The sequence below is a fragment of the Volvox carteri genome (assembly GCF_000143455.1).
Source record: "Volvox carteri f. nagariensis unplaced genomic scaffold VOLCAscaffold_14, whole genome shotgun sequence".
NCBI classification, from domain to species: Eukaryota; Viridiplantae; Chlorophyta; class Chlorophyceae; order Chlamydomonadales; family Volvocaceae; genus Volvox; species Volvox carteri.
In genome coordinates, this window is record NW_003307557.1 from 2086864 (window position 1) to 2099708 (window position 12845).

Below are 12845 nucleotides of genomic sequence, written 5' to 3' on the forward strand. Positions count from 1 at the left end.
ACAGGAAAGACTGCGGTGATCATAGAGCCGAGGCGTAGGACGCACTAAGCTGACGGACGTCCATCGAAAACAGACAAAACGTACCAGCGGCAGGTGTAACGGCGGGACGATGAGATCGTCACGCACAGGCGTAACGGTAACGAATCGATGAGTAGACGAAGTAAGTGGGTCTTGGCCCCACGGTAAGCCGCCAGGTACGAGAGGAAACATAATGCTAACGGGTACTCGCGATAACACGATTACTCGATTCAGGAACACGGAAAATTATTACAATAAAACGGGGCGCGATCGCGCTTCCAAAAAATTTGGATATCACCGAAAAGGGCCTAAATTCGTTCGTGCGTGGTGCGTGGGGCTCGCTTAGGCGGAGAGCGTTACAAAGGTTGTAAGTGAGCCCTTCGTATCATACGGATGCTCGCCCCAACTAATCCGGCCCTTACGGTGGCGGGCTCTTTGACTTCAGAAATAGCGAAGAGATGGCCGAGCGGGATGAAGTGCGCGGCGGAGTCGGAGAAGGTCCGGAGGAGAACGAAGTAATGGCTATGACGAAGGCGATCAGAATGGCACGCGACGGAAACACCCAGAAGGGGACGTTGCGATTATCAACGGACTGCGCTCCTTATCCCGCGTTGTCTGAAAGCAGGCGCAGCTAGCTGCAACTAGGCCTACCCGGTTGCGTGTAAGAGGGAAAGGGGTGTCCCGAAACCGGCCGCAAAGGGTTGGCAACTACGCATGTTTTGCTGGGGAATGGGGTGATCCGGCTACGAGGGGACGGCGCCGCGGCGGAGAGGTCATTGCTTTGAGGTTGAGCTCAACGTGGTTTATTATCACCGCGGGTTACTGCCAGGTGCCCAGCTGGAGCCCACCGAAGCGCCCGGACCGCCTTGCGCTCATCGGGGAGCTACGCCCCGCAAAGGGTAGCAACTAGACTCAGGAAGTCTGCCCAATAACGAGTGCCCACAGCCGGTAGGCTTTACCCGGGTGATGCTCTCAGGGAGAGAAACGCCCGCGTTGCGTTGTGCTGATCCGAAAGGCCAGCCCCAGGGGGTGCGCGGTGAAGCACCCAGGCTGAGTGGCCTTGGGCCGGTAGGCTTAGATGCGTTTAGCTGGAAGGCCAGCACCAGGGCTGGGTTGCCTTAGGCCAGTAGCATAGGAAGAGTTTATCCGGAAGGCCAGCCCCAGGGGGTATGCTCTCACGCGGCGAAGCACCCAGGCTGAGTTGCCTTAGGCCGGTAGGCTGAGTCGCGTTTATCCCGAAGGCCAGCCCCAGGGGGTATGCTCTCGCGCGGCGAAGCACCCAGGCTGAGTTGCCTTAGGCCGGTAGACTGGGTCGCGTTTATCCGGAAGGCCAGCCCCAGGGGGTATGCTCTCGGGCAGTGAAGCACCCAGGCTGAGTTGCCTTAGGCCGGTAGACTGGGTCGCGTTTATCCGGAAGGCCAGCCCCAGGGGGTATGCTCTCGCGCGGCGAAGCACCCAGGCGGAGTTGCCTTAGGCCGGTAGACTGGGTCGCGTTTATCCGGAAGGCCAGCCCCAGGGGGTATGCTCTCGGGCAGTGAAGCACCCAGGCTGAGTTGCCTTAGGCCGGTAGACTGAGTCGCGTTTATCCGGAAGGCCAGCCCCAGGGGGTATGCTCTCGCGCGGCGAAGCACCCAGGCTGAGTTGCCTTAGGCCGGTAGACTGGGTCGCGTTTATCCGGAAGGCCAGCCCCAGGGGGTATGCTCTCGTGCAGCGAAGCACCCAGGCGGAGCTGCCTTGGGCCGGTAGTTTGTGTTGCGTTTACCCGCATAGCCAGCACCAGCAAGGTTTTGCGCTCGGGCAGCGAGGCACCCAGGCGGAGCTGCATTGAGTCGCTAGGTTGCGTCGTGTTTATCCGGTAGGCCAGCCCCAGGGGGTGTGCTCTCGCGCGGCGAAGCACCCAGGCTGAGTTGCCTTGGGCCAAGAGGATGGGTCGCATGTATCCGGAAGGCCAACCCCAGGGGGTATGCTCTTGCGCGGTGAAGCACCCAGGCTGAGTTGCTTTGGGCTGGTAGGTTGCGTCGTGTCCGCCCGGAGGACCAACCCCAGCGGGATTGTTCTCGTGTAGCGGAGGACCCAGACGGAGTGCATGGGGCCAGAAGTGGACGAGGAGGACTTGGAGCCAGAAAGGGGAGATAACTCGGACAGCAGCAATGGATGAGGTGCAGTTGTGGAGGCCCGTCGGTGAGGGCGGGAATCGGGGCAACGGGTACCAAGGGTCGGAAGGTCGTCCTGACAGCCCAAGCCAGGGCTAAGAGGACCAGGTGGAAGAGGAGAAGCGAATGGTGGCGCGGTTTCCTGAGTCACAGATTGGAAGGCATGGAAGCCACCCCTGGAGTGCGGAAGCCAGGGAAGGACGGGAGGATAAACGGCAGCAGTCAGACGCTTGGTTGAGGATTAGGCCCGGGAGACGCAGCTAGCCAACGCGGGAGCGGGAGCCCTGTATCCGGCAGCAGCCACTGGCCTGAAAGAGCAGCCCCAGGCGAACCGTGGCGCCTGGGAGAAGGCCATCCAAGAGGCACATGGCCGCCGTAAGGAAACAACATGGCAGCCCCAGAGGCGCTGCATTACGAGGTCGTTGGCCGCGTCCCAACATCCCAGCTGTGGGAGGCCTCGGAGGTCCAGGTTAGAGTAATGGCGCAAAGCCACCACGCAATGCGGGTGGTAAACCCGCAGTCGTGTTAGGCTAGAGTGGGAGGAAGAAGTGCTCGAGGATGCATTGGCTAAGGTGGGCCCGGGGATGGCCAAGGAGTTGCATGAGTGCTGCAGTGATTCTGCAGGGCCGCAACACCAGCACGTTGGGGTGTACATCGGGCAAAAGCCAAACACGCTTCTCAAAGGACACTTCACGGGGCAAATTGCTGGATACCTGGTGCCGTGGAACTGGGTGGAGACGAGTGTGTTCAAGCTACAGCAGCAGGCCCGCGAATTCCGGGTGTTCGGGTTAGAGGCGGCCCTCCAGGCTGTGGATGTCAGCCTCCGATGTTCAAGGAGTTGCGGGAGTGAACCTGGCCGGCCATGGTACTGTTCACGCGCACGGCCGTGAAGTTACCAGAGGCGCATGGCAGCTGACTCACAGCCTACTAAGGAATTTAGGAGGAGGTTGACATCGAGCACAGGATGAGTGTGGGCAACAGAACGGCATGGGAAGGGCGGCAATCGGGGGTTCCCGGCTTCCACGACCAGAGGAGCGCAAGTCGGAGCCTTGTGGGTGCGGGCTACCAGGGCCTAGTAAACCCGGGACTGGGAACGCCTCACGGTGAGGGGGCCGCGATGGACCGCGGCTGAGCCCGCCTGCCAGCGTAGTGGTGGCTCTAAACCAGGAGCTGGGTCGGCGGGGATACCAGGAAGTGGGCGAAGAGCAGATTACGGAGAGCGTGTACAGGGGCCATGTGAATGGCACTGACTTGTGTACTAGCTACACGGGGAAGGGGCCCTGTGTTAAGGTGCAGGTCGGGCAGTGCTGCCGGTATAAACACCCAGCAACAGAGGCAGTACGGGTGGCCCAAGGGGCGGACGCCCTGGTTAGCCACAACGAGGCGCCGCGCAAGGAGACCCAAGCCCAGAGGCCCAGGCTTACTGTGTTAACTGCGATCAAGCGAGGGATAGAAGGGGGAAGGAGCCGGAGGATCTAGCACTGGCTACCACACGGACACCCGGGAGGAGGAGGGAGCTGATCTGGACGAACTGCTGTCGTGAAACGATGACCCTTGTGAAGGCAGCAGGTGGGTGAGTGAGGAGCAGAAAGGGGAGAACCCGGCGTCGCAGGATGAACACCAGCAAGGGGAGCGGGGACACCCAAGGAAGCGCGCAGCGAGGCATACAGCTGCTACAGGAGGCCGGACAGGGGCTACAGCCTCTAGGGCGACATGACGCAGTAGATCAGCAGAATGAGAAAGAGTTGTAGAAGAGATCGTCTTTTGCTTCCGGACCCGAGGACTACCAGCCAGGAAAGCTACTTACACATGTAGCAGTGTGGTGAGAGTTCTTCCAGGCAGCTAAAGAAGGCTGCCCGCTCACGGACAGAGACGTTGGCTAGGCCACCTGGAGGGAGGGCTCCAGCTGGAGTGGGTGTCGTGCGAACACCCAGGACAACAAATAGTGCCTGAGCGGGACCACAAGCTAGCTATTGTGCAGGAGTTGCTGCAGGTCGCGATGCTGGACTGCAACCCGGAAATAATAATGGCAGGTCGCCGGCCGCATGCAGTGCAGTTCCCACAGCGGCGTTGTTACAGCCGAGTTAAGCACGGCTCTCTGCGGTGGGATACTGCATGTTGATTAAGTGCTCGTCCTGTAGTGCGGTACGGCAAGTGCGGCGCAGGAATTCGCAGCCCAAAGCTGGGCAGAGGACAGGGACGGATACCCTAGTTCGTTACAAAGATTAGCTGGGAACAAGGCGCTAACTTCAGACAATGCAAGATCGCCCGATAACTGTGCAAGCAAGCGCAAGTCAGAACCCCGCCCACCCGCCCGTCGATGTGGTGGAGAGGGGAGGGGGACGAGCCACGAAGTGAGCACCAGGGCTAAGAGGGGCGGCACCAGCAGGAGGCGGAGGCTAGGATTGGGGACCGGAGCCGCGAGGGACACGAGTGGGCCGAGAGGCGTCGGTGTAGCACTCCAGGACTTGGGGGCTGCGGATCTGGGAGAAGGTGTGGAGCTCCTCGCGGGAGGCGCCAGCAGCCTGCGTGGCCTGGATAGTACCACGACGAAAACCATGAGGGGTTTGCCCGACGTAAACACCAGCCTCCTCCAGGTGTTTGCCCACTCGCATGGCCAAAGTGCTGCTGGAAAACGGGCGCTCCACGAAGCATTGGTGACCCCGGTCAGTGGGACGGAAGAGGTAGTCGGAGATTGCAGACCCTGGGGGGGTGTCGGGGGCATGGCACAGCTGCCAATAGAGGGCGAGGGTGCGGATGAAGCAATGTCGCGGAGAAGGGTCGGGGCGCAGTTCCAAAGGGGGAGCTCGGCGCCCCTTGGATGTTTTGGTCCCAAGTTGCTCAATCCATAAGGAGAGGGAGGGGTAGGCACCGAACGGGTCCGGTAGAGGCAAGGGAAACCCGCGGAAGGGACCACCACCCCCTGGGTCACGGAAGTCACGTAGCCGCAGTTTGCCTGTGTCATGGCCGCGGTAGCTGGTGTGCCACATAAATTGGCAGCACAACATATCGCGTAGCAACAGCAGGCGGGCTAGGGAGGTGGTGGAAGCCTGGAATCCGGACCAGAGGTGATCCATGAGGGTGATAAAATCGCGAGGGCTAAGGGGCACGGCGGCTTGCTCCTCGTAGCCACGGTCGGCGGCGAGGCGACTATAGCCAGTCTTGTAGGAGGACAAGGTGCTGGAGCAGCAGGGGTTGCCGATGCCGGTTCCACGGCCCAAGCGGTTAAACAGTCCGGAGAGCAGACCCAGATAATTGTTGACGGTGTTGGGACTCGGATCGTCCACCCGACGGTTGGGAAGCCAGTGGGCCTCCAAGTAGACGAGCAGGTTGTCATCAGTGCAGGACAGCAGGGTACGGCCATGGGGCAGGGTGGCCAGCCATGCAGAGAGGTCACGACCGGCAGCCTCCTGACAGGCAATGGTTTCACGAGCCAACGAGCTGTCGCAGACGGTGGCAGCCTTCTCGAGGGCGACAGTATAGATCTGGCGGCTGGAAGGTGGATCCAGTACAGCAGAGGGTACGGAAGTGGGGCAGACCCGCGCGGCCAAGATCTGGGGCAGAGTAGGCTCCAGCAGTGCCTGGATGGCAGAAGAAGATAGGTGAGGTGGGCGTGACGGGGAGAGGAGACAGGACCCAGGCGCGGGGGCAAGCCTACCGGGTGGGCAGCATCAGAGAGGCCGGGAGCTTGAGACAAGTCCAGAGTGGTGATCGGGCCCACGGAGGGGGCGAGGGGGTAGGGCCCCCGAGGGACAGGAAAGGACGGAAGTAAGGAAGATGACGAGTGTAACACCAGGCAAAGAGTACTCAGTTGGGAGATGCCAGGGGAGCTGATCCCTCTTACAACGAGCCAAGGAGAGGCGCCCCAGGTAGGGCCGGGGGAGGCAAGGAAAGCCTACCCGGCACTGGACAGGCAAGGTGTGGGTCCTGCAGTCAGGTAGGCAACCGTAAGAGAGGGCCGGGGGAAGTGGTGCGCAGGGAGATGGGGGCGTGCACCGGGTAGGCAGAGGACCCGGTCGAATGAGGAGGAGTCACATAGAGGAGGCGTAACAGCGGTGAAGGAGAACGCCGCTTCTGTGAAGAAGCAGAGGCGGGGTGGAGGCGAATGGGAATGGCAAAGTAGCGGTGAGCACAGTTACCTGAGGGACGAGCCAACTAGAGGCAATGCGGCGGAGATCTGTTAACGAGGTAGGAAATATGCGTGGTAGGTAGAAGGCGGTCGGCGTGAGGCTGGAGGCTTACGTTTTCTGTTGGCGGTGACTGCATTAGGTTATTTCGTACTCTCTACTCGATTGCCGTGCGAGCGGCCCACCCGCCCTCCCACTAACAGCCAAATGGCTGGTCGGAGTTATCTTTGAAGGGTTTGGGTACCGCGGGAGTGTGGTCGCAGACGCAATGGCCTTCCCCACAGAAAGTTAGTAGGGAGTACGGATCACGTGCTGACATTTAAGCAATTGTCCTATCAGTCAACAAACTGGTCCATGTTCGGATCAACCGCTACGCTTGCAATATACACCTACCTTTGAGGTTCAAGGACCATGAACCCGTTTTGCCAGCATAAATGTTGGACAGCCAGGCTGCTCTCCCCCGTTCAGCCTCCGGAAAGTGGCCTAGGCCGCTCAACAGGGCCTTAATTGGCTTAGTGCTGACGCAACAAACCAGGCCGCCACATCTGTTCAACACCGTTCATGGCTGTTGCTTATCGCTGAAATCGACAAGGCAAGGCACTTCAAATCCCTACGGCGCACACAAGCTGGCCACCGCGTCAACATAGCTCCGGAGCATCTGGGATCCCAGATGCAAAGCGCAAGCGTGTAAATCCCCTGCACCCCCGTCGTCGCCTCTTCGCCATCATCACTACCCACCATCACCGCCAATACGACCACCACTGTCGCCCGTCGCCACGCCTGACCCTTACCCGCACAAAAGACCAGTCTTCGCAAGCCGTATCAAAGCTCTAAGCGGTAAGGCCTTAAAGGTGGTTTTTATGCGCAGCCATCCCCAGCCGCCAGTGCAGCAGCCAGCTGCGCCTCCAGCGCCTCCAAGATTTCCGGCTGCTCCTCGTCCTGGAAGTGGCCTCGGTCCTCATAAGCCCTCAGCTCGGTCCCCAGGCAGGCCGCCACTTGCTGCTGCTCCCGCCAGGGGAGGAAAGGATCATCGCGGGAGGCGAACTGGCGTACGGCAGGAGAGGGAGGGAAGCGGGAATAATGAGCTGATGATAAATTTGATGAAGTGGTGAAGTGACGATGATGGTGATGGTGATGGTGATGGTGATGGTGATGGTGATGGTGATGGTGATGGTGATGGTGATGGTGATGGTGATGGTGATGGTGATGGTGATGGTGATGGTGATGGTGATGGTGATGGTGATGGTGATGGTGATGGTGATGATGCAAAAGGTCAATTGCAGGCTGCAAAGTGGAGGAAGGAGGAGGAGGTGGGGACAAAACTATTTCAGGCATAAAAATGCACACACTGCGGTGGAAAGCAGTGCCGTACAGGGTTACGCCATCCAATGCGGTGCAGGGTGCGGGGGGGATCTGCAAGAGGCAACACGGAACTCTGAGAGTAATTGCGGGGTTGTGCTCTTTAACCCAGATGCCGTGGAAGGTGCAGTTAACGACGTGCCATGTGCGCCTGTACATGTACGTGTATACTTATATACAGGATGAATGGTTGATTTGTACGGCATACATAAACATTATTTGATGAAGTACAGTAGCCAAGGCGGCGTATTTAGCATACGTACTGAAAAGTGTCGTACAATGCACCATAAAATTGATCGCTTGGGAACATGTGCATTGCATGTGCCATTGTGAGGGCAGGGCCGCATCTTGGGCAGCAGTGAGATTGAAAGCGCGGCCGCATGCAACGTGGCATTGACTCGGGTTAGGCAGGTCGTGGCAGGTTGAAGCGGCAGCTAGCGCGGTCATACCTGGGTGATGAACGACGCATTCGCCTTGATCTTCTCCCATTCCCATGGCCTGAAATAAGGAGCACAAATTTGGTTCTTTTTGTCTTTTCCATAGCGGCAACGAGCATTAGGATTTCCTTTGCCCTATCGCTGAGGCCGTCCTTTTCCAAGTGTCATCTTTGCACCTGTTGAAGTAACCTGAAGCGGCCTCGTTTGCGTCGCCCAAATCGCTGACGTAGGCGGCAACAAGCACCAGGCCAAGCACTTTTGACGTCTCCGCAAAGCGCATGCCGGCAGCCGCTCCGCTGCTATGACCCACGATAATGCTGTTCTCTCCGCAGTTCAGATGGTTAGCCATGAACGGCAGCCACACAGTTTCCCGTGCGCGCACAGGGTCCGGCATGTTCCGAAGCATGACGCGAACTTGCGTTTCCGGCCAACGGCTCTGCAGCTGCGCTTTCAGCCATCCGTACCAGTTACAATTCTCAACATCTCCAGCGCCGTTGCCTACGGTAGCGAAATAACGGACTGCCGGTCGGTGCGGGAGCGTGAGATGGCATGGATGCGTGTCCTGTGGTAGCCCCAACTAGGACCGTGGACGAGCCGGTCAATGCATTTGAGAAACAGGAAGACTATCGCCCTCGCTGATCTTCAGGAAAAGGCCCGATTGTTCAACCTTCCGGGGTGCACATTCAATGCGTCCTGATTACATGCCTGGTATGGCGTCAAGCGTGTAAACCCAACCACATACCGGGAACAATGGCAACCGTGATCGGTGGAACCATGAGGGGAGGTGTAGCTGGGCGGAAGGAGGAGGAAATAGTCGGGAAAGCGCGCCTTGGACCAAGCCCGCTGCGTGCGCCTCCGCGATGGGCCTTGTGCCGGGGTGGGCCTTTCCCGCGCTTTCCTTGGACTTCCTTGGAAAGCTATGGCTGAGCTCCACCACGCTTCGCAACTCCAGTCCATCCATGCCAACTGCTCCAGCACTTCCCTCCTTTGCCTTCTGCTCCGTCTCACGCACATCTCATGCATGTCCTACTCTCCAGTTCGACTGGCAATGGGCTGGGTTCGCGCACTACCAGGAGGCTGTAGATGCTCAGCCGTTCTTGTTGAGATGGAGGCGGCGCGCAACGCACCGCGTATGGATTTGTATTGACGCCTTAGCAGATCTATACACCAGATTCATACACACTCCAACGCCGCCGGCCGCTGCACCCGGCCCTCGCAGCTATCTATAAGAATGAGCGTATAGTCCGAACACGACGCCGTTCCTCCACTTGCGTACGGCCGTACTTGCCGTACGGCCTACCCTGTGGGGAGTACTGCGGGGGAACTGGCTGCACCGGGCGGAGCCCTTTTCGGCTTCGAAGAAGCTGACGACCCTAATCGCCCATCGACTAAGTACCCGTGGCCGCTGCAATGTTCCTCCCGTTATGTAAAATTATGAGTACCCGGTCTTTGCTTACTTTTCAGGTGACGGCTGTCAAGACCCACCAAAAAAACGAAAAAAGAATGACGTTGATGATGCAGCTGCAGCGGCTAAGGCATATCTACATCCGCTACTGTCCCAAGGCAGGCAGCAGAGCCAGGCAACACGGACTGCGGTGAAATTTGGGGGTGGGTAAGGGTGAGGTCTACAGCTGCAGCTGGCGAAAGATGACGCGCGTGCAGCATGCCATGCGAGTGATGATGATGATGTGATGATGACAACGACGACAACGACGAGGAGGAGGACAATGCAGGACTCTCCGAAACCAAAAACTCCACCCTGCATCAAGGCGGCCGCCGCTGCCACTGCTGGTGCTGCGGTGGTGATGTCTGCAGCTCTGTTCCCCTCCATTTCACTTCACTTTAATGTCCAACACCAATAGTGGCATAGTATATCATTTCGCATGCAGAACACACGGCGGCGCTAGCGGCCAAAAAGCACAGCTCAACATGCGCCACAGCTGCAACCATCCATCCATCCATCTTCCTATTCAACTATTCATCTACCCATTTTACCCATCTGTCCAGCGCACAAGTACTGCGCCGCCCAATGTGGCCAAGAAAGGAGAAAAAAGGACAGAACAGGACAGAACAGGGCGTTGTTCAAAAAGTTCGCCATCAGCTCAGTTTACGGGCACGTGTGGAATGGGACCATCCATGCAGTACGTGGAGTACGGTACAACCCTGCGGCGCATCTTCCATCCCCTCCCCTCGCTCCTGCAACACCTAAGCTTCCTGGGTTAACCCTTCATACACGCATTCATGAATGCATACAGAGACACACGTGCAAAACTCTTATGGTATGTTTCACGTCCGCAGTTCCCCCCTCCTCCACTTTCCTCCTGCTCCCCCTCCTCCTCCTAACTGCGCCATTTCAGTTCCCCCTATAAAGCCCATCAAAAACAACCGAGCCCAACAGAGATTTTTGGCTTACCTAGACACAGACATAGTCCGGAGCGACGTGTGCGGGTGTGTCCAGCCCTGCTTGCCTCGATGCATCCAATCGCAAGTGACCCTTACTCCCACTCACCATCTCCTACATCCATGTGACCAGCCGGCTGACTTCCCAACGGTCTATCCTCCTCGCTGCTTGTAACCGATTCGTCCAATCGCCACCTAAACTTAATTTGTCGTCCCGCCCCCCAACCCCTATCACGATTCGTCCAACCGTCAACGATTCGTCGTCGTAGTTTTTTTATTATTTTGAAAGGTCTAACCGTGTATCGAAAAAGCAACAACAGAGCGTCCTAGGTTCCTGTCTCTCTCTATATATATAAATACTATCTCTGTTCTAAAGAACGTCATAGCTGTCATACAGTACGGGTGTATCAGCGCCGCATTCTACAGTCCAACATTTTCCGTACATCCCCCAACCGTATTCGCTCCACAACATTATAACAGTGGCTAGGACTTGCTTGCTTTCGAAAAGGGTCGAAATGGCAGTGGCGATGATGGCGATCATGATGGTAGTAGGAGGCGTCGGCCAAAGCGGCAGCGGTGTGACGAGGTGTGGTTCTTGTTGCCGCCACGGCCCACACGGCACAACAACAAGCACTCTGCTTTTGCTGCTGCCGCCTCTGCCGCCGCTGGTTCGGCGCCACAGAGTCAGTCATGTGCAGCGCGCTGTGTGAGCTGGGACCCGGTGCTAGTGAGGGTTCATTTTGGGGGGGCTCCGGCGGCAGCTGCATTGCAGCCATTCCATACCATAACCACCGCCGAAAACTCCCATGGCAACAACCACAACCATCACATCGACACCACGGCAAATCCACTACCCTTCTCTACCCTTCACGCACACACCTCATCACATACACAACACACACAACACACACAACACACACAGCTCGACAGCAACGCACTCTTCATGTCGTTTACGTACTCATCCCTAAGGGGCTCACTCCCCTGCCGCAATGCTCTGCGCCAACAGCTGCCAGCAGTACTCCCGGTCGCGGGAATCCGCCAGGAGGTGTACGTCAGCACCCGCCGCCAGCAGCGCCCGTACAACACTTGCACGGCGCTCCGGCGACGCTTCCGCCTTGGCGGCGCCGCCAGGGTGCAACGCCGCCCACAGCGGCGTGCGCTGGGCCTTGTCCGTACGATCCACCGGTGCGGCGGCGGCCAGCAGCAGCCGGACCACCTCCAGCTGGCTGCGCGCCGCGGCCACGTAGAGGGGCGTGAAGCCGTCCTGTGTGCGCCCATACACCCCCACATACACACATACATACATGCACACACAGGAGAGGAATGAGGAGTGGGTGAGCGGGCGAGGGTGGGGGAGAGATTTTGTATGCACGTAAAAATTGAACAGGTCATTATGATGCACAATACCATGTTAAACGGCAGAACGAACGAATGGCCGGACGACACGTGCGAGAAAAGGCTGAAGAGGCAATAGGTATCGCACAAGCAACGGTACTGCAAACATAAGAACAAAAAAGCGAGGAGACGCAGCACCTTAAGATGTATTGTCAATACCTATCTACCCACCCACCCACCCACCCACCCATGGGAACCTCCTCAGCCCTGCGCCATCAGCTGCTGGCGCGGGATGACGTCATCCACCCCGTCGTCCCATCGCCCCCAAAAAGCCCATCTTCCCATCCCCTCCACACCTCCCTTACGGGCGCAGCCCCCCCAACCCCAGTGGTTCATCTTAACCCCCCCCCCACACACACACAAACATGCACACCTTGTCTGCCAGCTCCACACTGGCCCCGGCCCCCAGCAGTGCCGCCACCACCGGCACGTGGCCCTGAGCAGCAGCCACCCGCAAAGGGGTGACGCCGGACTGCATGGTTTGGCGGGGCGGGGTGGAGGGGAGGAGGTTGTGTGGGGGGTGAATCAGGGGTGTGAGGGAATAGCAGGAGAGGAGAGGAGAAGGAAAATGTTTTGCATGCACTGTAATTGAAAGCGGCGAGAAGAGAGGGAGGAGTTCTGGTTGCGGACTACTGGTTGCGAAATAACGATGCGCCACGACGCCCCAAGGAAAAGGAAAAGTTGTTCTCGCGATCAAGATGTTTTATTGCATCATTGGTGGGATGGGGGGAAGGGGAGAAGACGAGAACCACAGAGCACAGAAAAGTGTTGCTAACATCCCAGAGGTAGAAAGATACTCCAGCAATAGACAAATGCGGGGATGGAGATGTTGCGGGTTTGGGGATGCAGGCTGAGAAGTTGCGGTGGAGGAGGTTAGTCAATTTGCTGCTCGGTGCGAGATAGCGGGCTCTAAGGACATGGGGGGCCGTGTCCCCCTCATAAGCCCCTCCCTCCCC

The 12845-nt window shown here is 58.3% G+C and overlaps 2 protein-coding genes across 2 annotated transcripts in view; both read right to left on the minus strand.

The window, feature by feature from the left end:
* Nucleotides 1-7156: 7156 nt before the first annotated feature.
* On the minus strand, nt 7157-8870 carry VOLCADRAFT_101873 (uncharacterized protein; the record flags this gene model as incomplete). Its single annotated transcript, XM_002949522.1, has 4 exons — nt 7157-7342; nt 8107-8155; nt 8271-8592; nt 8837-8870. 4 exons carry the CDS (start codon nt 8868-8870, stop codon nt 7157-7159), a joined length of 591 nt encoding a protein of 196 aa, XP_002949568.1.
* A 2597-nt stretch (nt 8871-11467) lies between these two features.
* VOLCADRAFT_89949 (uncharacterized protein) overlaps nt 11468-12845 on the minus strand; it is a gene marked incomplete at both ends in the record, with an annotated part of 6490 nt that continues 5112 nt past the window's right edge. The window contains 2 exons of the mRNA XM_002949523.1: nt 11468-11758; nt 12263-12361. Coding sequence (XP_002949569.1) covers nt 11468-11758; nt 12263-12361 — 390 coding nt within the window. The remainder of the gene's footprint in view (nt 11759-12262; nt 12362-12845) is intronic.